At 46.4% G+C, this 27,521-nt stretch overlaps 2 protein-coding genes across 2 annotated transcripts in view; both read left to right on the forward strand.

Moving 5' to 3' along the window:
* The first annotated feature begins 378 nt into the window (after positions 1-378).
* On the forward strand, positions 379-2,202 carry LOC137616242 (asparagine-rich protein-like). The gene has a single exon (XM_068345861.1). The coding sequence runs from the start codon at positions 379-381 to the stop codon at positions 2,200-2,202; it is 1,824 nt and encodes a 607-aa protein (XP_068201962.1).
* Positions 2,203-6,439: 4,237 nt separating this feature from the next.
* LOC137624184 (uncharacterized) overlaps positions 6,440-27,521 on the forward strand; it is a 29,906-nt gene continuing 8,824 nt past the window's right edge. The window contains exon 1 of the mRNA XM_068354713.1: positions 6,440-6,662. Within this exon, the coding sequence (XP_068210814.1) occupies positions 6,615-6,662 (48 nt within the window). The 5' untranslated portion in view covers positions 6,440-6,614. The remainder of the gene's footprint in view (positions 6,663-27,521) is intronic.

Below are 27,521 nucleotides of genomic sequence, written 5' to 3' on the forward strand. Positions count from 1 at the left end.
CCCTTTAGTTTTAAAGATTTTAGAGTGGCATTTTATTATCAAACTAAGTGGATTAACAGTTTGATTTTGTTGGGTTCCAGCACACGTAGATGTCTCTGGAAATGAGAAGTCAGATTTAATTATTGCCAAAAACAAAAAAACAAAAAATAAAGGCTAAAGCTGAGTTGCTACCAAAAAGGTATCCCATTCTCTGTAATGATTTTTTTCCCTAGCATTAAGAATTTGGTTTATGATAATTGGCAACAACATTGTGATAATTTGGTTGAAAATGAGATGAGAGAAATAAAGAATGCTATAAATCATGACATAAATCATGATGCCCCAAATTTGGTTTATGATAATTGGCAACAACATTGTGATAATTTGGTTGAAAATTAAATGAGAGAAATAACGAATGTTATAAATCATGAGATAAATCATGATGCCCCAAATTTGGTTTATGATAATTGGCAACAACATTGTGATAATTTGGTTGAAAATGAAATGAGAGAAATAAAGAATGCTATAAATCACGAGATAAATCATGATGCCCCAAATCTGGTTTATGATAATTGGCAACAACATTGTGATAATTTGGTTGAAAATGAGATGAGAGAAATAAAGAATGCTATAAATCATGAGATAAATCATGATGCCCCAAATTTGGTTTATGATAATTGGCAACAACATTGTGATAATTTGGTTGAAAATGAGATGAGAGAAATAAAGAATGTTATAAATCATGAGATAAATCATGATGCCCCAAATTTGGTTTATGATAATTGGCAACAACATTGTGATAATTTGGTTGAAAATGAGATGAGAGAAATAACGAATGTTATAAATCATGAGATAAATCATGATGCCCCAAATTTGGTTTATGATAATTGGCAACAACATTGTGATAATTTGGTTGATAATGAGATGAGAGAAATAAAGAATGCTATAAATCATGAGATAAATCATGATGCCCCAAATTTGGTTTATGATAATTGGCAACAACATTGTGATAATTTGGTTGAAAATGAGATGAGAGAAATAAAGAATGCTATAAATCATGAGATAAATCATGATGCCCCAAATTTGGTTTATGATAATTGGCAACAACATTGTGATAATTTGGTTGAAAATGAGATGAGAGAAATAAAGAATGCTATAAATCATGAGAGAAATCATGATGCCCCAAATTTGGTTTATGATAATTGGCAACAACAATGTGATAATTTGGTTGAAAATGAGATGAGAGAAATAAAGAATGTTATAAATCATGAGATAAATCATGATGCCCCAAATTTGGTTTATGATAATTGGCAACAACATTGTGATAATTTGGTTGAAAATGAGATGAGAGAAATAAAGAATGCTATAAATCATGATGCCCCAAATTTGGTTTATGATAATTGGCAACAACAATGTGATAATTTGGTTGAAAATGAGATGAGAGAAATAAAGAATGCTATAAATCATGATGCCCCAAATTTGGTTTATGATAATTGGCAACAACAATGTGATAATTTGGTTGAAAATGAGATGAGAGAAATAAAGAATGCTATAAATCATGAGATAAATCATGATGCCCCAAATTTGGTTTATGATAATTGGCAACAACATTGTGATAATTTGGTTGAAAATGAGATGAGAGAAATAAAGAATGCTATAAATCATGAGATAAATCATGATGCCCCAAATTTGGTTTATGATAATTGGCAACAACATTGTGATAATTTGGTTGAAAATGAGATGAGAGAAATAAAGAATGCTATAAATCATGAGAGAAATCATGATGCCCCAAATTTGGTTTATGATAATTGGCAACAACATTATGATAATTTGGTTGAAAATGAGATGAGAGAAATAAAGAATGCTACAAATCATGAGAGAAATCATGATGCCCCAAATTTGGTTTATGATAATTGGCAACAACATTATGATAATTTGGTTGAAAATGAGATGAGAGAAATAAAGAATGCTATAAATCATGAGATAAATCATGATGCCCCAAATTTGGTTTATGATAATTGGCAACAACATTATGATAATTTGGTTGAAAATGAAATGAGAGAAAAAAATGTTATAAATCATGAGATGAATCATGATGCCCCAAATTTGGTTTATGATAATTGGCAACAACATTGTGATAATTTGGTTGAAAATGAGATGAGAGAAATAACGAATGCTATAAATCATGAAATAAATCATGATGCCCCGAAAGTGGGAGACTAGTCTTTGTCGTCTCCGCATTGATGTTAATATTCGTGACACCCTCAGCGAGAGAGAGAGAGAGAGAGAGAGAGAGAGAGAGAGAGATGGTCATACTCGGTTGACACAGGAGATTCAGAAACAGGTCTTATGAATCGTCTGTTGTAAAGTCTCTTAAAAAAAACACCACAAAATGAATTCCCAGGCTCTAACTTTTGTTATATGATGTGTCATTATACATTTATCGTGTACTATTTTAGACAATGAAATTATTCATTTTCAGATCATCCAGCGTTACAGTAAATAAGTCTCTGGTTTAAAGAAACGATGCGTAATTGTTTTGCGACTTTTGTAAAACGCAATACTTTTCTGTATTGGCCCCTCTCTCTCTCTCTCTCTCTCTCTCTCTCTCTCTCTCACTACTAGAAGCGTCTTAGGTGCCAAGTGCTGCGATCTGCAGAAAATATATTATCATTAGTTACATCCTACACAGACAACACATTTTACACACTTTTGCTTCTAATATACCGAGCAAAATCTTTATTTGGTGTTTCCAAATTTCCCAATTCTATGCCATTACTTCTAAATTTTTCTTAATTCATTACAGGAAAACATATTCTCCGAAGTATCATCTGCTTCACTACACAACACACGAAGCCTATCCTTATCATTCCTGTTACTAATATTTTTCTTTTAATTCTATCATAATCAACCTTGTTTTCATGGTTCCTGGTTCCTGGTTCTTATTATTAAGTTTATATCATCTGTGCCTTAAATAAATTAATATCATAATGAGGTTCACAATCTTTACTTTTATTCCCTTCTACTTTGAAATTGGATAGGATAACACCTTGCTATCATCAGTTTTGGCAACCTGTTGTGGTAATCAGTTTGGGCTTCTTAAACTCTTCTTTTATATTCATTGCCCTATCTATAAATGCAGCCAGATCCCTGCTAGGATTTTTCAGCATACCTAAACTTATTTCTACATTCTTTAGCTGTTCTATTCACAAACCTCAGTTTGGTCATCTCTGTTTTCTATTCTTCTATTTTTTCTTTCTATTTAATTTACCACTTTACTTTTTATTTCCCTTTTAAGTTCTTGCTTTTTACACTTTCTTGCTGTAATATTTATTGCATATTTCCATAAGACGTTTTCTCCCAACATTCCCCATATGGTTCCCTTATTTGGTCTTTTATAGTAATTTCCTTTCAGTGAAGCAGAATTGCACAGACTCACGGAGGTGCCCTTTTAGCTCGGAAAAGTTTCCTAATGGCTGATTGGTCGGATAAATATACTTCCGACCAATCAGCTTTTAGGAAACTTTTCCGAGCTGAAAGGGTACCCCTGCGAGTCGGTGCAAAACTTGCCTCACTAAAAGGAATTGGCTATAGTGGTTTGTCATCTTATGTTATGATGTTATGAAAAAGCAGCACATTTTTTTTTTTTTATACTCTGTCCAATTTTCAACTGACTATATTAATTTGCACGAACAACATTCCAGTCACTATTCCCAATTTTGAAGGGTCTAATTTAAGCTGAAAATGCATACATCATACATATACCCAGGCACTTCCCCCAATTTTGGGGGGTAGCCGACACCAACAATGAAACAAAACATATAAGGGGACCTCTACTCTCTACGTTCCTTCAGCGATTGTGACGCAGTTCCAGTAGGCCCTGCTGCTTCCTCTGGTGCCTTTTATGACCGCGGAGGTAGCAGCAGTAGGGGACTCAGCATTATGAAGCTTCATCTGTGGTGGAAATGTGGGAGGTTGGGCTGTGGCACCCTAGCAGTACCAGCTGAACTCGGTTGAGTCCCTGGTTAGGCTGAAGGCTGAAGGAGCTAAAAATGCAAGAGAAAATAATCCTGAAGTTCTGATTTCTGATTCTAGAAGAATCTGCACATACAAAAAAAAAAGGCATTAATATACTCTAGTGTAGAACGAACGAATAAACAAATAGAAATGTAGAAACATAATAGAAAAAACAAGAAGAAAATCCTACTCTTTGCTAATGTAGAGACCTGGTGGGAAATAAGTGAAAAAGATATGAAAAACCTGGAAAATCTTCAATATAAGATAATAAGAAATATGTATGAGCAACCTATAAGTACTACATATTGGAGCATCCATTGCAGAAAGAGGAATATGACCAGTGTCTTGCAGAATAGAATATAAATAATCATGGCTCTTACGTACTATCATAAACTAATGAAAAGAGACTTGTAAGAGAGATAATTGAGGATCAGTTGGAAAAAAAAGAACCCTGTGGGAAGTGCTGTTGCAGGCAGTAGGTTAATTGGCCAAGACACCAGCCACCAGTTGAGATACTACCGCTAGTGAGTTATTGGGTCCTTTGACTGGCCAGGCTTGACTACATTGGATCCCTCTCTTTTCTGGTTACGAATCATTTCATCTTTGCTTACATATACACTGAATAGTTTGGCCTATTCTTTACACATCCTCCTCTTTCCTCATACACTTAACAACACTGAAATTACCCAACAGTTCTTCTTCTCTCAAGAGGTTAACTACAGCACTGTAATTGTTCAGTGGCTACTTTCCTCTTGGTAAGGGGTAGAAGAGACTCTCTAGCCATGGTAAACAGTTCTTCTAGGAGAAGGACGCTCCAAAATCAAACCATTGTTCTCTAGTCTTGATTAGTGCCATAGCCTCTGTAGCATGGTCTTTCACTGTCTTGGGTTGGTGATCTCTTGCTCGAGGGTGCACTATTATATATTGTTTCTCTTCCTCTTGTTAGTGTGATGTTTTTTATAGTTTATATATGAAATACTTATTTTAATCTTATTATTATTCTTAGAATTCTTGTAGTTTTTCCTTATTTCATTTCCTCACTGGGCTATTTTCCCTGTTAGAGCCTTTAGGCTTATAGCATTCTGTTTTTCCAACTAGGGTTGTAGCTCAGCAAGTAATAATAATAACAATAATAATAATAATAATAATAATAATAATAATAACAATAATAATAATAATAATAAAATGTGGGATGGAAGTTGAAGAAATAAGAATTTGGGGGAAAAGGACCCTGAAAAAAAATCAAGATAAGAATTATGAAAAAGATAGAAGAAAATATTGAAGTAAAGAAGAAAGTTATGAAAAAAAATAAGATTTATAGAAAGAAATGGCCCACAGCCATATATCAGAAAAATAAATTTGGATAAGGCAACTCTTGTAAAGAAGGCAAGATTAAATATGCTCAATCTTAAAGCAAAATTCACGGGAAAATATGTAGATGTGTGTGACCTTTGCAAAGATGGAGAAGATATTATAGAACATTTATTTTTATCCCCAAAATTATAAGAGTTAATGAAACTACACATAAGTGTAGGTATGTTGCACAATCTTAGCAGAGATCTGGTTATATATATATATATATATATATATAAGTAATGCAATGCGTTGAAAAGAAGTTAAAAAGTCCAAACTGACCACGTAAGGTTGCCAAAACTGATGATAGCAAGGTATTATCCCAACTGATATCAAGGTTGAATGGGATAAAAGTAAAGATTATGAATATCATTATTAGTTTATTTATGGTACAGGTAAAATAAGGTTAATCCAATAGTAAGAATAAGATTAGAAGAAGTTAAAAAGTCCAAACTGACCATGTAAGGTTGCCAAAACTGATGATAGCAAGGTATTATCCCAACTGATATCAAGGTTGAGGGGGATAAAAGTAAAGATTAGGAATATCATTATTAGTTTATTTATGGTACAGGTAAAATAAGGTTAATCCAATAGTAAGAATAAGATTAGAAGAAGTTAAAAAGTCCAAACTGACCACGTAAGGTTGCCAAAACTGATGATAGCAAGGTATTATCCCAACTGATATCAAGGTTGAATGGGATAAAAACCTTCCCCCAGGGTTGCCATTCGTACGATAATAATCGTACATGTACGATTATTTTGGGTCCGGTACGATGTACGATACATACCTAAGGTATATACAATGTATGTGTGTGTGTTTGATTAAGCAATTATACTAAAATACCTTGAAATAAGCTATATATGTTACTCCTTAATAAACTTGTTCAAAGTGTGTACGATAATTTTGGTTTAAAAAACGATAATTTTAAGGTTCATGTATGATAGTCTGGTAACCCTGCCTTCCTCGAAGTTTTGTTTACAAGATTTTATGAACTGAATAAAATTAATTATTTTGATAAAAAAAATCATAATAAAATCATGTATAAGTATTATCCCCTCAAGAAAAAGCATAATTATATAATTCATGAAATCATGGCGCACTTTAAGATGGAAAATTCGCTTGAACTAGAATGACTGATAATGTTTTCAAGGTCAAACTTCAAACACTAGTGCTTGAATTTGATGTGGGATGAGTTGATACAACTTAAGGAATTTAGGAAAGCAAATTAACTCCATATATAAGTATTACCCACAATTAATCCATAATGAAGCATGTACAATTCTTAGAAGGCCTAAAACGTCACTTGATTCAGGTATGAAACGCGATGTTTTCGTTGTGATTAAGAATTTTTTTTCCTGCAGGAAATTGCAATATTGTCGGGTATATTTGAATATATTTCTCTATTTATTACCTTAAAATTTTATCCTGACCGAACCTATAATATAATATATGTTAAATGTTACCTAACTTCTCCAATTCTGGGTATATGTATGATAACGGCTTCCTGCAGGAAATTGCAATAGTGAGTTGTGGGGTATATTTGAATATATTTCTCTATTTATTACCTTAAAATTTTATCCTGACCGAACCTATAATATAATATATGTTAAATAATGTTACCTAACTTCTCCAACTCTGGGTATATGTATGATAACGGCCACCTCTATGTATGATTACGGCTAACTTAGAATACGACAATGTAGGGGGGTTCGCAGGGGGGGGCTACCCCCCCCCCCCCAGTGAGATAAGTAGGTAAGGACATGATTTATAGGATAGGTTAGGGCGAGGTGTATGCATGAAAGCGGCCACCTGTATGTATTATTGTAGCTAACTTAAATTACGGCAGTGTAAGGGGGTCGCAGGGGGCGTTAACCCTCCCCCCCCCCATTAAGCAAGTAGGTAAGGACACGGATTGTAGGTTAGGTTAGGGTTGAAGGTTTAGGTTAGTTGACGTCCATTTTTAATCCACACTGGAGCAACTGGCCGCTGATATACAAAGGCTCCTCTATAACGTTCACAACGCTTCCAGAAGGCTAAAATCACCGCCAGATCTTTGCTCGGGCAGCCTTTATAACATTTACAATGCTTCCAAAAGGCTAAAATCACCGCCAGGTCTTTTCTCAGCCTCTATAATGTTTACAATGCTTCCAGAATGCTAAGAAGGTTGAAAACCACTGCCCTAGTAGGAGGAGGATTAGGAGAATCTTCTGTTAATTAGAGGAAGGATTGTCCTTTCTGGCATTTTCCTTGAATGCCAGAAAGGACATTCCTTCCTCTAATTAATAGATAATTCTCCTCATTCTCCTCCTAGGGCAGTGGTTTTCAACCTTATTAGCCTTCTGGAAGCATTGTAAATGTTATGGAGGCTGTCTGAGAAAAGATCTGGCATTGATTTTAGCTTTTTGGAAGCATTGTAAACATTATAGAGGCTGCCTGAGAAAAGATCTGGCAGTAATTCTAGCCTTCTGGAAGCATTGTAAATATTATAGAGGCTGAGAAAAGACCTGGCAGTAATTTTAGCTTTTTGGAAGCATTGTAAACACTATAGAGGCTGCCTGAGAAAAGATCTGGCAGTAATTTTAGCTTTTTGGAAGCATTGTAAACACTATAGAGGCTGCCTGGGCAAAGATCTGGCATTGATTTTAACCTAACCTTCTAGAAGAGTTTTAAACATTATTGATGCTGTCCGAGAAAATTGGTGGGACTTCTGCCAGTTGGTTTACTTAGACGATAGATGCAAATTGGATCACAATTAATGGGGACAAACGAGAATGACGGTTTGAAGATGATGGACTAAAGAACATTTAGTGCAGGTTTATTTCACAATGTATTAGATAGTAGGGTCAGTCATATCTACGCACTACTAGTCTGATTTTGAGTTTTTTAACTAAGCTTGAAAAATGTACATGTACTGTATAGTATAGCAAAATGAATGTTTGGTGAGTATGGAAATAGTAGATTTTATTTTTAGGATTCTGTTTTTATTATAAATACTGTCTTTGTTTCTTGCATTCTCGTTACTTAGACTGTGATTAAAGCTCCCATTTTCCAACCCTACTTTTTGCTATGCAATTATCCAGACCACAAAAAATGATTCGGTCAGCTACTAGAACTAATGATCCATTGGCATAAGTACTGTAGAGATATGTATCAATTTCACTTAACAAGAAATAGGGTGTCTGGTATTTTGTGTACCACACAGTTAAGCTGTAGCATAAGTTATGGGTTTTATACAAATTAGTAATTTTTATTCAAAATGTTTTACAGTATTATTATTATTATTATTATTATTATTATTATTATTAAATGCTAATTGTTCCGTAACTGGAATACAAACCACGCTATTTAATAGGGGTATTACTTTCGGCGTAGCTGAAATGACGAGCCATTAAAATTTAACGAGGGTTTACTACCCCCCCACCCCCCCACCCCCCCACCCCCCTCACACACCTGTGCTTGAGCTCACTTTGCCCTCGGCTCGGATGGAAGTCGGACGTGTCCGCTTTCATCCTCGCTGCTCATTGGCAGCCATAAATGCTTTTTTTGCTTGTTCTTCGTGACAGGTTTGTGTGTGAAGTTGGCCTCTGCGATTATGTGCACCTGCCCTGGATTACCCGACCGCCCCTGCGGAACATTCATGTCGCTGTCAAGCAATCGACGACCGCGGCAGAGGTTGATCCTCTGTCGATTGTCGACGTTGTGGTGTCAGAGGTATCCAGTGCGGTATCTCCTAATATCTCTGCCTCTTCAAATCCCGCAGTAGCTGAAGGCTTAGTTTCTCCCGTTCCTGCTCAACCTACGAGGGAGAAACTAAGTCCAACAGTCTCTCCTGCTGGTGTTTCTCCCCCTCGGGAGAATTCACTTACAGAGACTCTTCTTCGGAGGACTGCAGAAGGTCAGCTTGCTGATCCAACGGCCCCCAGAGGGCGCATCCGCCGCAAAGCTTACCTTCCTCTTCGCCAGAGAGGCCTTCCTTCACCTGCGGTGAGGAGGCGCCTTTCTGGTTCGTCATCTTCGTTGCAGTCCACCGCAGAGGAGCCTCTTCAGCGATCACCGACTGTTCCTGCTCTGGTCCTGGACCTCTCAGCGGATCGTTCGCAATCCCCTTCAGTGGAAGATCGTCCTTTTAAAGGACACGTCGACCTTCCACCCGTCAGACCTGCCAACCTGATGTCTCCGTTCCTGAGGGCTGATGCGCGCTACGCGCCAACAAATCCTGACTTTCATGCTCGTCAGGCATCAAACCCTAATAAGGGGCATCAAGGGAGTATGCGCCATCGCGCGCATACTTCCCTCACGCGCCATTCCGATGATAGGCATACGCGCCAACGTTCTCCTGCACGCCAGGCTTTGCCTGAGCTAGCGCGCCCACGCTCACCTGCGCGTCAGCGCGCTACTACGCGCCATCAACCGCCTGCGCACCAGCAACCTCCTACACGTCAGCGCTCTCCAACGCGCCAGCGCTCTTCTGTACAACAGCGATTTCCGGCGCGCCAGCACTCTCCTGCGTGCCATCGCCCACGCACAGCGATCATCTCTCCTGCGCGCTCACGATCTTCAGATCTGGGCGCTGTTGGGAAGTCTTAGGTGACTTCTCCTATGCTCAACAACGTGCCAACAGCTGTCTCCAGGGCGCCAGCGCTCGCCATCGCGCCAACACGCGCAGTCTCCTACTCGCGCCCACGAGGATATGCGCCAGCGCCCATTCTCTCCTGCAGTTGCGCACCACCATGCTGACGCGCGCCCACGCGCACAGGCTTCAACTGCGCGCCCGCGCGACAGGGGTATCCTGCGCGCGCGCCCTATGACATCTGCTGGGGCGCGCGAACTCGTCCGCGCGCCCGCGTGTTCAACGCCCTGATCCTGCGCGCCCACACACGCGCGCCATCAGTCTCCTGCGCACTCTCCTGTGCGCCCACAGTCTCCCCCGCGCGCTCCTACGCGCCATCATTCTCCTGCACGCTCGCAATCGCCTGCACGCGCATTAGCAGTCTCCTGCGCGCGCCACTAGTCTCCCGCGCAACCCCGGGTATTCTTCATCGCGCGAGCACCATCACGCGCCCCCGCGCGAGCTTCAATACCCTCCCGCGTGCGAGGCTGCGGGACAACGCACGGCAAGGTCGCCATCGCCGCATTCCCCTCCCCGCAAACCCATAACAGCACGCATTGCGGCGAAAGGGAAACATCCAGAAAGGTCCAGGATCCCTTTTTCTTTTCAGGTGAACCCACCTTTGGGAACTCCTCCCAGGGATCCGTCGATCCCTGTCCCTCCAGAGGGAGTGTCTGACAGCGCGACTGTCAGCCAACAACCATGGTTCGGTGCTGTAATCAGAGCGGTTACGCAGGCTTTCAAGCCTGTTCTCTCTGAATTAGGCCATATATCCTTGGCTGTTTCTACTCCTCTGAAGAGAAAAAGAGGAGTTCCGGACGTGGTAGCTTCTCCGAGAGCTAAGTTGACTCCACGCAAGCCTTCGAGGCAGGTTCCTTCACCCCCCCAGACTTTTTCTCCTTCCCTGTCGGACGAGTACTTCCCGTCCTCAGGGGAATCACGTGAGGTGAGACGTTCCCCCATCGCACCAATGGGGAAACCCCACCTCGCGCTGAGAAGTCTTCCCGGGTAGGGGCTGAAAAGAACTTGCCACCGTCTATGTTGGAGTCTATCATCCTTCCCAGGAAGGAGTCGAAGGACTCGAAGACGGTACTAAAATTCTCTACAAGACCTAGGACGGAGCCAACTAGCCATTCGGAGAACGTCCGCGAATCTCCCCAAGAAGAGCCTTTGGGGACGAGACTTCGCTGCAAGTCCGACGTCAGGAGGAGAACTACAAGAGTCAGAGCATGCATTTTGGCCAAGTTCTGACTCTAATGAGGGCTCTCAATGGGTTTGCCGACCCAGAGATCCCTCCTCGAGAGGGCAAGGACATGGTTTTGGACCACGTATTTGGCACTCAAAAACCTGCCAAGGCCAGTGCGGCTCTGCCCTGGTCTCAGGGGGTTAGGAGTATCAGGGACAAGATCGCTGTACAGCTCTCCGAGTTGTCCTCCTCCAACTGTTCCAGTGCCGGCGACAAGCTTCTCCACCTCCTCGCGTACAGCAAAGGCGGTACTTCGAGATCTTAGAGGAGCCTTGTTTTGCTCTTCCTCTCCACCATTCGCTAGAAGAGCTTACCAGGGGAGTACCTCTTGAGAGACTCTCCAACCGGCAGGTCTCGCTCTGAGGATTTCTCCAAAGGACGTACCAGGAAAGCTATGGAGACGTTCCTCCTCTCAGGCACTCGCACGATCGAGTTTCTGGCCCACCAAGTCTCGAACTTGTGGGCAAACACCATCCTGAAACGTCGGGATGCGGTGGCTGAGAGGTTCCATCAGAAGGTCCCTAGCACCGAGATCAATAGGCTCAGGCATTCTTCCTTAGAAGGAACGAACCTGTTTGAGCCTAAGGATGTGGAACAGGCCGCTGAGAGGTGGAGGAAGTCCCACCAAGACTCCCTCCTTCATAGGGCATTGACATCTAAGCCCTATAAGCCTCCAGCACCCCAGCAGTCCCGTCTGACCAAGACCACGAAACCGACGGCAGCAGCGAAGACAGTGGTGTCTAAACCCTTTCCTGTCAAGGATAGGAAAGGCAAAAAGTCCTTCAGAGGAGGTAAGAATCCTAGAGGGAGCAGCCGAGGCCGCAAACGCTAGGATTGGCAGTCCCCCTGCATGTCCACCAGTGGGGGAATGCCTACAAAGTTGCGCAGACAGGTGGCAACAACTCGGGGCCGATTCCCGGACGATTTCCGTAATCAGTCAGGGATATCGCGTCCCGTTCACAACATCTCTACCTCCCCTGACGACGAATCCAGTGTCATTGAGCTCCCTTGCCATGGGATCAGCAAGGGGGCAACCCCTTCAGGCTGAAGTCCAGACCCTGTTGAAGAAGGGCGCTCTCCAAGAGGTCCTCGACAGGTCCCCAGGCTTCTTCAGTCGACTCTTTCTTGTAAAGAAGGCGTCTGGAGGCTGGAGACCAGTCATCGACCTCTCGGCCCTGAACAAGTTTGTCAAACAAACTCCGTTCAGCATGGAGACTGCAGACACGGTCAGACTAGCAGTGAGACCTCAAGACTTCATGTGTACACTGGATCTAAAGGACGCGTACTTCCAGATCCTAGCTTCCGTCTTCAAGGAATTACTTAAGATTCAGCCTAGACAACAAAGAGTACCAGTTCAAGATGCTGTGTTTCGGTCTCTCCACAGCACCACAGGTTTTTCAATATTAATCTTACCCGATGATCATGTAGCTGTCAACTCCGTTGCCCGACAGAAATCTACGGTCGGGATACGCCAGCGATCGCTATACAGGTGGGGGTGTACACAACAGCGCCATCTGTGAGTAGGTACTCAAGTACTTCTTGTCAACAAGAACTCAATTTTTCCTCTGTCGTGCCGCCGGCAAGACCTACTTGGATACGCTGTTGATTCTGGAGTTGTTGTTCACGATTTGGTGATGTATTCACTCTAGAGTTTAGCCTTCGCTATTCAGGAAGCTTTATCATTAGCTTAGTAAGCTTTTGGAATTAATTTGGATTAATTGTTAACGAACTTTGCTAGATTTTGGAATTCCCCCTTGACTACTTCTACAATTCAAGATGTCTGACCAGTCTCAAGTCCCTAAGTACAGGCAGTGTAGCGTTAGGACTTGTGCTAGGCGTCTTCCGAAGGCCTCTATAGATCCTCACACCGTTTGTTCCAATTGTAGGGGTAAATCCTGTCAATTGGAAGATCGATGTGGGGAATGCGCTGGGCTTTCGGAATTCGATTTTAACGAATTCCTTAAAAATGCACGTAGGTTAGAGAAGGAGAGAATCAGGAGGAGTTCTTCTCGCTCTGTGGATTTTTCCTCTCCCCATGCCCCTCAACCTTTTCCTTCCCCTGTAGTGGTGACTCCCGAACCTGCTACTAGTGCTCAGCCATCCACTGCGGATATGATGCGTGCCATTCAAGCTCTCGGTGACAGAGTGGAGTCATTGGCTAATGACCGTAATCAGCTTTTGGCAGATGTCAAAGAGCTGAAAGCGAAAAGTGCAGTGGGAAGTGTTATCAGTGCTAGTGATGTGAAAAGTGTCAGTGTCAGTGTTGCGCATGAGGGTACATCTGTGCGTGCCAGTCGTCCTCCCAGTCCGGGACCTCTTGCAAGCTCCCAAGCCCAGGGGAGAAGCAATGTCGAAGGACCAAAGGGTTCGGCAGGCCTTGATCAGCGCACGGATGTATCCTCAGTGGTTGCGGACGTATCTGTCAAAGATCGTCCCATCCACAAACAGACGAATGAGCCCTTACATTCCTCGTCTGTGGAAGAAGTTTCCAGGAGGAAACGATGGACCAAGGTTTCACGACCGCTCAAACGTAAGGTCCCTTCCGAGCGAGTCCAACGGCCCAGGTGTAGCCACTGGGTCAGTTCGGACTTGCCGCAGTCTTCCGATGACTGCACACCTCCCAAGAGAGGTAGGGTGGTTCCACAACAGGCTACTGCTCCGTCTGTTGCTGCTCCAACCACGGTAGACCCTAAGTGGTCCATGCTGCAGACTATGCAGTCTCAGCTTGCGGCATTCATGCAGGAGTATCATGCTGAGAAGGTTGACACTGCACCTGTTAACCTACAACCCGCCGAGGTTGTGCGCTCAGCAGATACTGCGGCTGCCTGCTCCCACACTCCACCTGTGAGAGCTCCACCACCGATGCGCAGTCCACTCTGCCAGACGCATGTTCTTGTCGCACCATCCGTTGACATGCATGAGCTACCGCATCAGCAGTGGGAAGGTGCTGTAGAGCTGCCGGGTTCTGACTCTATGCGGCATGCTCCGCAACCCATGCGGCATGCTCCGCATACCATACAGCATGCTCCGCATACCATACAGCATGCTCCGCAACCCACCGCAACCCCTCCCACGCACCAGCTCTCTGCTTTTGTTGTTGCCAGCTCGCAGACTGACCAGCAGCGGCATGATGTTGGATCCGCAGCAGCTACGCATGCACCCGTACTGCCGGATTCAGCCGTTCAGCTTTCTGCTCTGCCTTTGCCACCTCCTACTCAGCTTTCGGATGATGGAGTATCAGATGACGAAGCTGCACATTTGGATGAACCGCACTCCGACTTTGAAGGGCCCAAGTCTACGCCTCCCTCCTTAGACTTTCGTAAAGTCCTTGCCTTGTTCAGGGACTTGTATCCTGAACAGTTTGTGTCTGCAACCCCTCGCTCTCCTCCCTCCGAGTTTGCTCTGGGCATGCAGTCTGCTGCTCCTGCCTTCACCAAGCTTGTTCTCGCACGCTCATCCAAGAGAGCTTTGAGGGTTATGGGAGAGTGGTTGCAGTCCAAGAAGCAACTGGGAAAGACTGCTTTCATCTTTCCTCCTACCAAGCTTGCTTCCAAGTCGAGCGTCTGGTATGCCACGGGAGAGGAACCCGGCTTGGGAGTTCCTGCCTCTGCCCAGGGCGACTTCTCAAGTCTGGTTGACTCTCCCCGCAGGCTGGCTATGAGACGATCGAAGATCTGCTGGTCCTTTTCTGACTTGGATCATCTGTTGAAGGGAGTCTTTCGTGCCTTCGAGATCTTCAACTTTCTCGATTGGTGTTTGGGAGCCTTAAGCAGAAAGACTTCCCCTTCGGATAAGGACTCTGCCATGCTGATCATGTCTAGCATGGACAAAGCCATTCGGGATGGGTCTGGTGAGCTTGCGGCTTCGTACGTGTCGGGAGTGCTTAAGAAGAGAGAACATCTTTGCTCCTTCTTATCGGCTGGTATCACTCCTTGCCAGAAGTCAGAGTTGTTGTTTGCTCCGCTCTCCAAGCGTCTGTTTCCGGAGGAGCTGATTAAGGGGATGGCTGCCTCCCTTATCCAGAAGGATACCCATGATCTTATGGCATCTTCCGCACGTAAGGCTAAAACCTTACCTTCCGTGCCTAGACCCTTCCGCCCTGCAGCAGTAGACACACCTGCTACTAGGTTCATCCCGCCCTTTCGTGGCAGAACCTCCAGCAGAGGAGGTACCCGTGCCGACAGTAACCGTGGCAAATCCAAGAAGGGTTCCAAGTCCGCAAAAGGCAAGTTCTGACTGCCTTCCTCTCCAGACAGCAGTGGGAGCCAGACTCAAGACCTTCTGGCAAGCTTGGGAGAGCAGAGGTGCAGACGCTCAGTCTGTGAAGTGGCTAAGAGAGGGGTACAGAATTCCGTTCTGCCGAAGTCCCCCTCTAGCTACATCTCCCATCAACCTCTCTTCCAACTACAAGGAGAAGGACAAGAGGCTAGCGTTGCAACAAGAGGTGTCGCTCTTGCTACAAAAGGAAGCGGTGGTCATAGTCCGGGATCATCAATCCCCGGGCTTCTACAACCGTCTCTTCCTGGTAGCGAAGAAGACAGGAGGTTGGAGACCGGTGCTGGACGTCAGTGCTCTCAATGCATTTGTCACCAAGCAGACGTTCACGATGGAGACGACGAAGTCGGTCCTAGCAGCGGTCAGGAAGGAGGACTGGATGGTCTCGTTAGACCTGAAAGACGCGTACTTTCATGTCCCCATCCATCCAGACTCCCAACCTTTCCTAAGGTTCGTCTTTGGAAAGGTTGTGTACCAGTTCCAAGCCCTGTGCTTTGGCCTAAGCACGGCACCTCTTGTGTTTACCAGACTGATGAGGAATATTGCCAAATTCCTTCACTTGGCAGACATCAGAGCCTCCCTCTATTTGGACGACTGGCTTTTAAGAGCTCCAACAAGTCGTCGCTGTCTGGAGAATCTCAGATGGACTATGGATCTGACCAAGGAATTGGGCCTCCTGGTCAATATAGAGAAGTCCCAGCTCGTCCCATCCCAGACCATTGTCTATCTAGGTATGGAGATTCAGAGTCGAGCTTTTCGGGCTTTTCCGTCGGCCCCAAGGATCAATCAAGCCCTAGAATGCATCCAGAGCATGCTGAGAAGGAACCGATGTTCGGTCAGGCAGTGGATGAGTCTAACAGGGACACTATCATCGCTGGCCCAGTTCATCGAGTTAGGGAGACTCCACCTTCGCCCCCTTCAGTATCATCTAGCTGCTCACTGGAGAAAGGACATGACGCTAGAGGCGGTCTCAGTGCCTGTTTCCGAAGAGATGAGGTCTATGCTAACGTGGTGGAAGAGCAGCATTCTTCTCAAGGAAGGTCTGCCATTAGCTGTTCAGACCCCCGACCACCGTCTCTTCTCGGACGCATCGGACACGGGCTGGGGTGCGACACTGGACGGACAGGAATGCTCGGGCACGTGGAATCAGGAGCAAAGGACACTTCACATCAATTGCAAGGAGTTGTTGGCAGTTCATCTGGCCTTGATAAACTTCAAGTCCCTCCAGCTAAACAAGGTGGTGGAGGTGAACTCCGACAACACCACAGCCTTGGCTTACATCTCCAAGCAAGGAGGGACTCATTCGAGGAAGTTGTTCGAGATCGCAAGGGACCTCCTCATTTGGTCAAAAGATCGAAAGCTTTCGCTGGTAACGAGGTTCATTCAGGGCGATATGAATGTCATGGCAGATCGCCTCAGCCGGAAGGGTCAGGTCATCCCCACAGAGTGGACCCTTCACAAGAATGTTTGCAGCAGACTATGGGCCCTGTGGGGTCAGCCCACCATAGATCTATTCGCTTCCTCGATGACCAAGAGGCTCCCGCTGTATTGTTCTCCGATTCCAGACCCAGCAGCAGTTCACGTGGATGCCTTTCTGCTGGATTGGTCCCATCTCGACCTGTATGCGTTCCCGCCGTTCAAGATTGTCAACAGGGTACTTCAGAAGTTCGCCTCGCACGAAGGGACACGGTTGACGTTGGTTGCTCCCCTCTGGCCCGCGAGAGAATGGTTCACCGAGGTACTGCAATGGCTAGTGGACGTTCCCAGGACTCTTCCTCTAAGAGTGGACCTTCTGCGTCAACCTCACGTAAAGAAGGTACACCCAAACCTCCACGCTCTTCGTCTGACTGCCTTCAGACTATCGAAAGACTCTCAAGAGCTAGAGGCTTTTCGAAGGAGGCAGCCAGAGCGATTGCCAGAGCAAGGAGGACATCCACTCTCAGAGTCTATCAGTCTAAATGGGAAGTCTTCCGAAGCTGGTGCAAGGCGAATGCAGTTTCCTCAACCAGTACCACTGTAACCCAGATTGCTGACTTCCTGTTACATCTAAGGAACGTAAGATCCCTTTCAGCTCCTACGATCAAGGGTTACAGGAGTATGTTGGCAGCGGTTTTCCGCCACAGAGGCTTGGATCTTTCCACCAACAAAGATCTACAGGACCTCCTTAGGTCTTTTGAGACCTCAAAGGAACGTCGGTTGTCCACACCAGGCTGGAACCTAGACGTGGTTTTAAGGTTCCTAATGTCATCAAGATTTGAACCGCTCCAATCAGCCTCTTTTAAGGACCTCACATTAAAAACTCTTTTCCTCGTCTGCTTAGCAACAGCTAAAAGAGTCAGTGAGATCCACGCCTTCAGCAGGAACATAGGTTTTACATCTGAAACGGCTACATGTTCCTTGCAGCTCGGTTTTTTGGCTAAAAACGAGCTTCCTTCCCGTCCTTGGCCTAAGTCGTTCGAGATCCCAAGCCTGTCCAACTTGGTGGGGAACGAACTAGAGAGAGTACTTTGTCCAATAAGAGCTCTTAAGTACTATTTTAGACGGTCAAAGCCATTACGAGGACAGTCAGAAGCTTTATGGTGTTCTATCAAGAAGCCTTCTCTTCCGATGTCTAAGAACGCAGTTTCTTACTACATCAGGCTTCTGATTAGAGAGGCACATTCTCATCTGAAGGAAGAAGACCTTGCTTTGCTGAAGGTAAGGACACATGAAGTTAGAGCTGTCGCTACTTCAGTGGCCTTCAAACAGAACCGTTCTCTGCAGAGTGTTATGGATGCAACCTATTGGAGAAGCAAGTCAGTGTTCGCATCATTCTATCTCAAAGATGTCCAGTCTCTTTACGAGAACTGCTACACCCTGGGACCATTCGTAGCAGCGAGTGCAGTAGTAGGTGAGGGCTCAGCCACTACATTCCCATAATCCCATAACCTTTTTAATCTTTCTCTTGAATACTTTTTATTGTTGTTTTTGGGTTGTACGGAAGGCTAAGAAGCCTTCCGCATCCTGGTTGATTTGGAGGGTGGTCAAATTCTTTCTTGAGAAGCGCCTAGGTTAGAGGTTGTGATGAGGTCCTTTAGTATGGGTTGCAGCCCTTTATACTTCAGCACCTAGGAGTCGTTCAGCATCCTAAGAGGACCGCTAGGCTCAGTAAGGAAGACGTACTTAAAAAAGGCAGAGTAATAGTTCAAGTCGACTTCCTTACCAGGTACTTATTTATTTTATGTTTGTTATTTTGAATAACTGCTAAAATGAAATACGGGATACTTAGCTTCTTTGTTAACATGTATGCTGGTCTCCACCCACCACCCTGGGTGTGAATCAGCTACATGATCATCGGGTAAGATTAATATTGAAAAATGTTATTTTCATTAGTAAAATAAATTTTTGAATATACTTACCCGATGATCATGAATTTAAGGACCCGCCCTTCCTCCCCATAGAGAACCAGTGGACCGAGGAGAAAATTGAGTTCTTGTTGACAAGAAGTACTTGAGTACCTACTCACAGATGGCGCTGTTGTGTACACCCCCACCTGTATAGCGATCGCTGGCGTATCCCGACCGTAGATTTCTGTCGGGCAACGGAGTTGACAGCTACATGATCATCGGGTAAGTATATTCAAAAATTTATTTTACTAATGAAAATAACATTTTTACCAGTGTTCACCCTAATATCTTCGTGGGCACACAGGATCGGCATCCGTCTCCTCCGTTATCTGGACGACTGGTTGATCCTAGCAGACTCGGTGTCATCCCTTCTTCATCACCGGGACAAACTTCTGTGACTTTGCCAGGATCTGGGGATCATGGTAAATCTTGAGAAGTCCTCTCTGCTTCCCTCTCAAAGACTGGTATATCTAGGCATGATTATAGACACCAATCTCCACAAAGCCTTCCCATCAGACGACAGGATAGCAAGGTTGAGGAAGGTCGCAAGCCCTTTTCTCAGACGAGAAGAACTTCCAGCCCAATCGTGGGTACGTCTCCTCGGTCGCCTTTCATCATTGGCTCGTCTAGTTCCCAACTGTTGCCTCAGGATGAGATCCCTCCAGTGGCCACTCAAGTCCCTGTGGAATCAAGGTTACGATTCCCCGGACGTCCTGATCCCTATGGGACCTGCGGAACTGACAGACCTCCAGTGGTGGGTGACAGATGAGATCCTACGAAGAGGAGTGGATCTTCTCGTCCTCCCCCCGAATTTGATGCCGTTTTCGGACGCCTCAAAGAAAGGGTGGAGGGCCCACGTACTGCACCACACGACTTCAGGCCTGTGGTCAGAATCAGAAAAGTACCTCCATATAAATCTAGAGATGAAGGCCGTCTTCCTGGCCCTTCAACAGTTCCAACAATACCTGGCGGGTCACTCTGTGGTGGTGATGAGCGACAACACCACAGTAGTGGGTTACATCAACAAACAAGGAGGTACCTTTTCGGAGCAGCTATCCCATCTTGCAGTAGAGATACTGAGATGGGCTGAAACCCACTCGATTCCACTATCGGCACGCTTCATTCCAGGCAAAAGGAATGTGCTCGCCGACACTCTGAGCAGAGCGTCTCAGATAGTGAGTACCGAGTGGTCTTTGGATCATCTAGTAGCCAACAAAGTCCTGACTTTGTGGGGTTCTCCGACTGTGGATCTGTTCGCAACAGCCCTGAACTTCAAGCTTCCGCTGTACTGCTCCTCAGTCCCAGATCCCAAGGCTCTCTGGCAAGATGCTTTCCAACAACAGTGGGACAACATCGACGTTTACGCCTTTCCCCCGTTCTGTCTCATGAGGAGGGTGCTCAACAAGACCAGAACATTGGTCAATCTCTCAATGACCCTCATAGCTCCGCTATGGCATCACGCGGAATGGTTTCTGGACCTTCTGCAACTCCTAACGGAGCTACCGAGAAAACTCCCTTCACGGCACAATCTGCTCAGACAACCACATGCCAACATCTTCCACAAAGCCGTAGCTTCGCTACGACTTCATGCCTGGAGACTATCGAGCATCTCGTCGCTGTGAGAGGATTTTCGCAGCAAGTTGCTGTCAGGATGTCTGGACATCTGCAGAAGTCATCTGCAGCAGTCTACCAGGCAAAGTGGAAAGTCTTCTGTGGTTGGTGTCGTGGAAGGGGTATCTCTCCACTCGATGCCACTATTCCAACAATAGCGGAGTTCCTCGTGTATTTGCGAGAAGAAATGCGCCTTTCAGTCTCGGCAGTGAAAGGCTATCGCTCAGCCTTGAGTCTAGTTTTCAGGCTGAAAGGAATGGGCATTTCTTCATCGCTAGAACTTTCTCTACTCATACGTAGTTATGAACTTACCTGCCCTCAGTCGGAAGTGAGACCTCCTCCATGGAACGTGGTTCGGGTTCTCAGGTTTCTTAAGAGACCTCCCTATGAACCATTATGCCAGGCATCAGATCGCCTCCTAATCTGGAAGACGGTGTTCCTACTAGCTTTGGCATCGGCCAAGCGTGTTAGCGAACTTCATGGTCTCTCGTATGACATCGCCCATTCAAGGGGATGGGGGGAGGTAATGTTCAACTTCGTCCCTGAGTTTATTGCTCAGACTCAGAATCCTGGGGTAGCGGATCCTCCGTTCGACTCCTCGGTTCGACTCCTTCCGGATTTCTAGTCTCCGTTCTGTAACAGATGACCCAGACCATCTCTTACTATGCCCAGTAAGGAGCTTGAGGCTATATCTTAAAAGAACAGCTGCAGTCCGTCCTCATGTGCTAGCATTATTTGTCAGCACAGGGAAGACTAAGAGGAGGGTCACCAAGAACACCATCTCGGCATGGATTCGTAGGGTGATTCATCTGGCCTTGAATCCAGATCCTCCTCCGTCACGTCGCCCTAGAGCACATGATGTCAGGGGCATAGCTACGTCCCTGGGCTTCAAAAGAAATTTTTCAGTGACGCAGGTTTTTCAAGCTGGGGTGTGGAAGCGTCAGACAACCTTCACAGCCCATTACCTGCAAGACGTGACCCACAGGAGGCTCGATACGTTCTCTATCGGTCCTGTGGTGGCTGCAGAATAGCTGGTTTAAAACCTCAAGCTCCTTATTGGACAAGTAGCAGAAGGTTGAGGGCAATGTTACCCAGTTTTAGTCTGCATGAATGAAAAGATTTGACTGGCCCTTATTCTTTTCTTCATCATCCCCTCTCTTGGGGAAAGCAGCATCCTGGGTTATCTGCATAGCTGACCTCAAATCACTGCAGGTAAATCATGTTCCCTTATGTTCCTAGTATTAAGTTAATACTGTCATGTCCCCATACCCTGACGAGGTGGTATTGGGAAAGTCCTAGTCTACAAGTTTCCATCTAAAGAACTTCAGATCAACTTCCTAGGAAGAGTCACACTTCTTTATACCTTCACACACAGCTTGCGTAGGCCGCAGTCCTTGCGCAGCAAGGTTCAATCGAGGTGCAGGGACTCATTTCTTGGGTGCTGTCACACTCAAATAACGAGTCCCCGGGCAAAGCCAAAAAGCCAGTACTGGCTGGGACGTCCACCCTTCCTAATGGGTGAGTGACCCCTATTAAATAGCGTGGTTTGTATTTCAGTTACGGAACAAGTGACAAATTCATAGATAATTTGTATTTTTCCTAACTATACAAACCTTAGCTATTTAATCAAACTTGCCCGCCAGCCCTATCCCCCTTGAAGTCCTTCCTCCAAGCAAAGTGAGCTCAAGCACAGGTGTGTATGAGGGGGGGGGTTGGCAAGCTACCCCTCCCTACCCCCGCTAACTAGCGGTGTGGGTAGTAAACCCTCGTTAAATTTTAATGGCTCGTCATTTCAGCTACGCCGAAAGTAATACCCCTATTAAATAGCTAAGGTTTGTATAGTTAAGAAAAATACAAATTACCTACGAATTTGTCATGTTTGGTAAGTATGGAAATAATAGATTTTATTTTTAGGGTTGTGTTTTTATTATAAATACTGTCTTTGTTTCTTGCATTCTCGTTACTTAGACTGTGATTAAAGCTCCCATTTTCCAACCCTACTTTTTGCTATGAATTATCCAGACCACAAAAAATGATTCGGTCAGCTACTAGAACTAATGATCCATTGGCATAAGTACTGTAGAGATATGTATCAATTTCACTTAACAAGAAATAGGGTGTCTGGTATTTTGTGTACCACACAGTTAAGCTGTAGCAAAAGTTATGGGTTTTATACAAATTAGTAATTTTTATTCAAAATGTTATATTATTATTATTATTATTATTAAATGCTAATTGTTCCGTAACTGGAATACAAACCACGCTATTAAATAGGGGTATTACTTTCGGCGTAGCTGAAATGACGAGCCATTAATTTTTTAATGAGGGTTAACTACCCACACCGCTAGTTACCGGGGGTAGGGAGGATAGCTGGCTACCGCTCCCCCTCACACACCTGTAATTGAGCTCACGTTGCTTTCGGCTCGAATGGTGATCGGACGTTGCCGCTCTCATCCTCGCCGACAATTGGCAGCCATTAATGCTTTTTGTTCTTTTCTTTTTCCTTAGATTGTGTACGTGAAGTTGGCCTCTGCAACCATGCTCACCTGCCCTGGTCTTCCCGACCGCCCCTGTGGAACATTCATGTCGGTGGTCAAGACCGATCCTCACGCCCTTTGTCCTTGCAGGGGCCAACAGTTTGATAGTGTCAACGAGTATAGGGAGTGGTTTTCCTCCCAGTGGGAGAGGTTTTCGCGACGGCGGAAGAAGTCCAGGCGGGATGTTTCTCCTTCGAAGGTTGCTTCATAGGAAGAAAAACCCAAGGCCTCTTCTTCCGTCGCCCAAACCTCCCTGAAGCTCCTACTCGGTCGGTCTCTTTCGAGAGACCGTCGAGTAGTAGCGTAGACTGAATTATTTCTGTCCAACCTCGGGTCTCGAGAGATGACGTTGCTTCCCCTAGCGAAGCAGCACCACCTCCCCCTGGGGAGGCCGTGTCACTAACTTCCCTTTTCCAGATTTGGTCCTATTTGGGGCTCACGGGTTCGCCCTCCAAGGAGGTTTTGCTTGATTACATCCGCCTGGGTGCTTCTGTCAAGCAGTCATCGTCACCGTCAGAGGTAGATCCCCTGACACTTGTCGACGTTGTTGTGTTAGAGGTGTCTCATGCGGCGTCACCCATCTCCTCTGCCACTCCAAGCTCTACGGTAGCTGGCGGCTTAGTTTCCCCCGTTCCTGACCATCCTTCGAGGGGGAAACTAAGTTCTTTATCAGTCTCTCCTGCTAGTGTTTCTCTCCCTCGGGGGGAGTTCACTTACAGACTCCTCTTTGGAGGACTGCTGACGGTCAGCTTGCTGATCCAACGGCCCCCAGAGGGCGCATCCGTCTGAAGGCTCACCTTCCTCTTCGCCTTAGAGGCCTTCCTTCACTGGCAGTGAGGAGGCGCCTCTTTGGTTCAACGTCGTCTATGCAGTCCCCCGCAGAGGAGCCTCTAGACTGATCGTCCATCACTGCACCTACAACCAGTCTTGTGACTTCGGTCCTGGACCTCTCTGCCGATCGTTCGCGATCTCTTTCGGTGGATGGTCGTCCTTTTAAAGGACTCGTCGACCATCTACCCGACAGACCTGCCAACCTTCCATCACCGTTCCTGCATGGGCCTAACAAGGCTCCACCTGAGTGCACTATTGCGCGCCAACGTACCGCGCACCCCGCATCCACGCAACCTGACCAGCACTCACTAGCAGCTCGTCAGGCCCCAACACTGCGGCACACCACTCATCTTGCTCGCCCTTACGTAGGGCAACAACCTCATGCGCCAACATGTGCCTACGCGCCTACTAGACCAGAGTTCTACCATGCGTGTACACATGCGCACACGTGCCAGGGCTCTCAGCACCGACGCGCCCTGCGCCTACGCCCCAGCGCCCACCTGCGCGCCAACATTTCACCTACGCGCCAGTTACCTGCGCGTCAACGTTCTCCTGCGCAACAGCGCTCTCCCGCGTGCCAACATGTGCGCCCCACATCACGCTCTCCTGAGCGCCATCTTGCGCGCCAGTCAAAACCTGCGCGCCATCAACCTCCTGCACGCAAGTTCGTAGGTGAGGCAACAACCCTGTTGCCCTTACCTGCGCGCCATCTTTTACTGGTGCGTCAGCGCTCACCAGCCTCACGCTCACCTGCGCACCATCTTTCTCCTGCGCGCACTCACAGAGATACGCACGTGCGCCCTCTCTCTCCTAAAGACGCGTGCCAACATTCTCCTGCGCGGTCGGAGACATTCTCCTGCGCGCGCGCCCTAATTGTTCGACAGACGCACACAAACACTCTCCCCCGCGCACATCGGGATTCTCCTGCGCGGCCGCGCGCACCAACCATCTCCCGCGCGCAAGCACAAATATTCTCCCTCATGCGAGCACCATTACTTGCCCTCGCGCGAGCGCCAATACTCTCCCATGTGCGAGCTTGCGCACCATCAGAAACGACGTCCGGCAAGGTCGCCATCGCCTCATTCCCCTCCCCGCAAGCGCATACACCGCTCATTGTGGGAGAAGGGAAACATGCAGAGGGGTTCAGGATCCCAAAGCTACTTCCTAAGGTGAACCCACCCATTCCAGTAACTCCTCCCAGGGATCCTTTGGTCCCTTTCCCTTCAGGGGGTATGTCTGACCATGCGTCTGTCAGCCAACAGCCCTGGTTCAACGCCCTGATCAGAGCCGTAACCCAGGCTTTCAAGCCTGTCCTCTCTAGGACATGGAACCATGGCTTTCTCTACCCCTTTGAAGAGGAAAAGAGGAGTTCTGGATGCGGTCACTTCCCCGAGGGCGAAACTGATTCCACTCAGACCATCAAGGCAAGTTCCTCCTATTTCTCGGACTAACTCTCCATCCCTTTCGGATGAAGATCTCCCGTCACCAAGGGAACCACTCGAAGAGAGATTTTCCCCCATCACACCAATGAAGAAAACCTCTCATCATGCTGAGAGTTCCTCACAGTCCGGGAATAGAAGGGACATGCAACACTCATCAATGTTGAAGTCTTACATCCTTCCCCGGAAGGAATCTAAAGACTCCAAAACATTGCCAAAGTCCTTCACTAGGGCTAGGATGGAGCCAGCCAGCCAGCCACTCAAGGAATGTCTGCGACTCTCCCCAAGAAAAGCCTTTGGGGGATAGAAGGAGACTTCGCTGCAAGTCCTACAACAGGAAGAGACCAGCAGGAGTCAGAACACGCACTTTGGCAGGTTCTGACTAATGAGGGTTCTTAACGGGTTTTCCGACCCGGAGATCCTCCCTCGAGAAGGCTAAGACGCAGTCTTAGACCGCGTCTTTGGTACTCAAAAACCCTCTAAGACCAGTGCAGCCCTGCCCTGGTCTCAAGGGGTAAAGAGTACCAGGGACAAGATCGCCCAGCAGCTCTCCGAGATGTCCTCCTCCAACCGTTCCGGTACCACAAACAAGCTCCTCCCACCTCCTCACGTAGAGCAGAGGAGGTACTTCGAGATCCTGGAGGAGCCTTGTTCAGCTCTTCTGCTTCACCACTCGCTGAAAGAGCTAACCAGGGGAGTCCCTCTTGAGAGACTCTCCAACCGGCAGATCTCGTTCTCGGCAGCCGAGATCCTCAACCACGAGAAGGTCGCGAAGTGTGCTATGTAAGCTACTTCGTGGCTTGATAAATGGTTGGGGACCTTAGGTATCCTGATATGATCTGAGGATTTCTCCAAGGAATGTACCAGGAAAGCTATGGAAACGTTCCTTCTCTCAGGTATGTGCACGATCGAGTTTCTTGCCCACCAAGTCTCGAACTTGCGGGCAAATACCATCCTGAAATGTCGGGATGCAGTAGCTGAGAGATTCCACCAGAAGGTTCCTAACGCCAAGATCAATAGGCTCAGACATTCCTCCATAGAGGGGTCTGTTCTGTTCGAACCTAGGAATGTGGAAAATGCTGCTGAGAGGTGGAGGAAGTCCCATCAAGACTCCCTCCTCCATAGGGCTTTAACATCTAAGCCCTATAAACCTCCAGCACCACAGCATTCCTGTCCAACCAAGACCACTACGACGACAGCTGCAGCGAAGACAACGGTGTCTAAGCCTAGGAAAAAAGTCCTCCAGGGGAGGTAAAAATCCTAGAGGGAGCAGCCGAGGCCACAAATGCTCCTGCATTTCCACCAGTGGGGGGATGCCTACAGAGTTGCGCAAACAGGTGGAAGCAACTCGGGGCCGATTCCTGGACAATCTCCGTGATCAGTCTAGGATATCGTGTCCCGTTCATAACATCTCTACGTCCCCTGACCAGGAATCCAGTATCATTGAACTCCCTTGCCATGGGATCGGCAAGGGGGCGAGCCCTTCGAGCAGAAGTCCAGACCCTGTTGAAGAAGGGCGCTCTCCAAGAGGTCATCGACGGATCCCCAGGCTTCTTCAGTTGACTCTTTCTTGTAAAGAAGGCGTCTGGAGGCTGGAGACCAGTCATCGACCTCTCAGCTCTAAAAAAGTTTGTCAAACAAACTCCGTTCAGCATGGAGACGGCAGACACGGTCAGACTAGCAGTAAGACCACAAGACTTCATGTGCACACTGGACCTAAAGGACACGTACTTCCAGATCCCAGTCCATCCGTCTTCAAGGAAGTACTTAAGATTCAGCCTGGACAACAGAATATACCAGTTCAAGGTGCTGTGCTTTGGTTTTTCCACAGGACCACAAGTCTTTACCAGAGTGTTCACCCTAGTATCACCTTGGGCAAACAGGATTGGCATCTGTCTCCTCCGTTATCTGGATGACTGGCTAATCCTAGCAGACTCGGTGTCAAACCTTCTTCAACACCGAGACAAACTTCAGAGACTTTGGCAGGATCTGGGGATCATGGTAAATCTCGAGAAGTCCTCTCTGCTTCCCACTCAAAGACTGGTATACTTAGACATGATTATAGACACCATTCTCCACAAAGCCTTCCCATCAGATGACAGGATAGCAAGGCTGAGAAAGGTTGCAAGACCTTTTCTCAGACGAGAAGAACTTCCAGCCCAATCGGGGCTACGTCTCCTCGGTAACCTTTCATCGCTGTCCCGTCTAGTTCCCAATGGTCGCCTCAGGATGAGATC

The sequence above is a fragment of the Palaemon carinicauda genome, chromosome 2 (assembly GCF_036898095.1).
Source record: "Palaemon carinicauda isolate YSFRI2023 chromosome 2, ASM3689809v2, whole genome shotgun sequence".
Classification (NCBI taxonomy): Eukaryota; Metazoa; Arthropoda; class Malacostraca; order Decapoda; family Palaemonidae; genus Palaemon; species Palaemon carinicauda.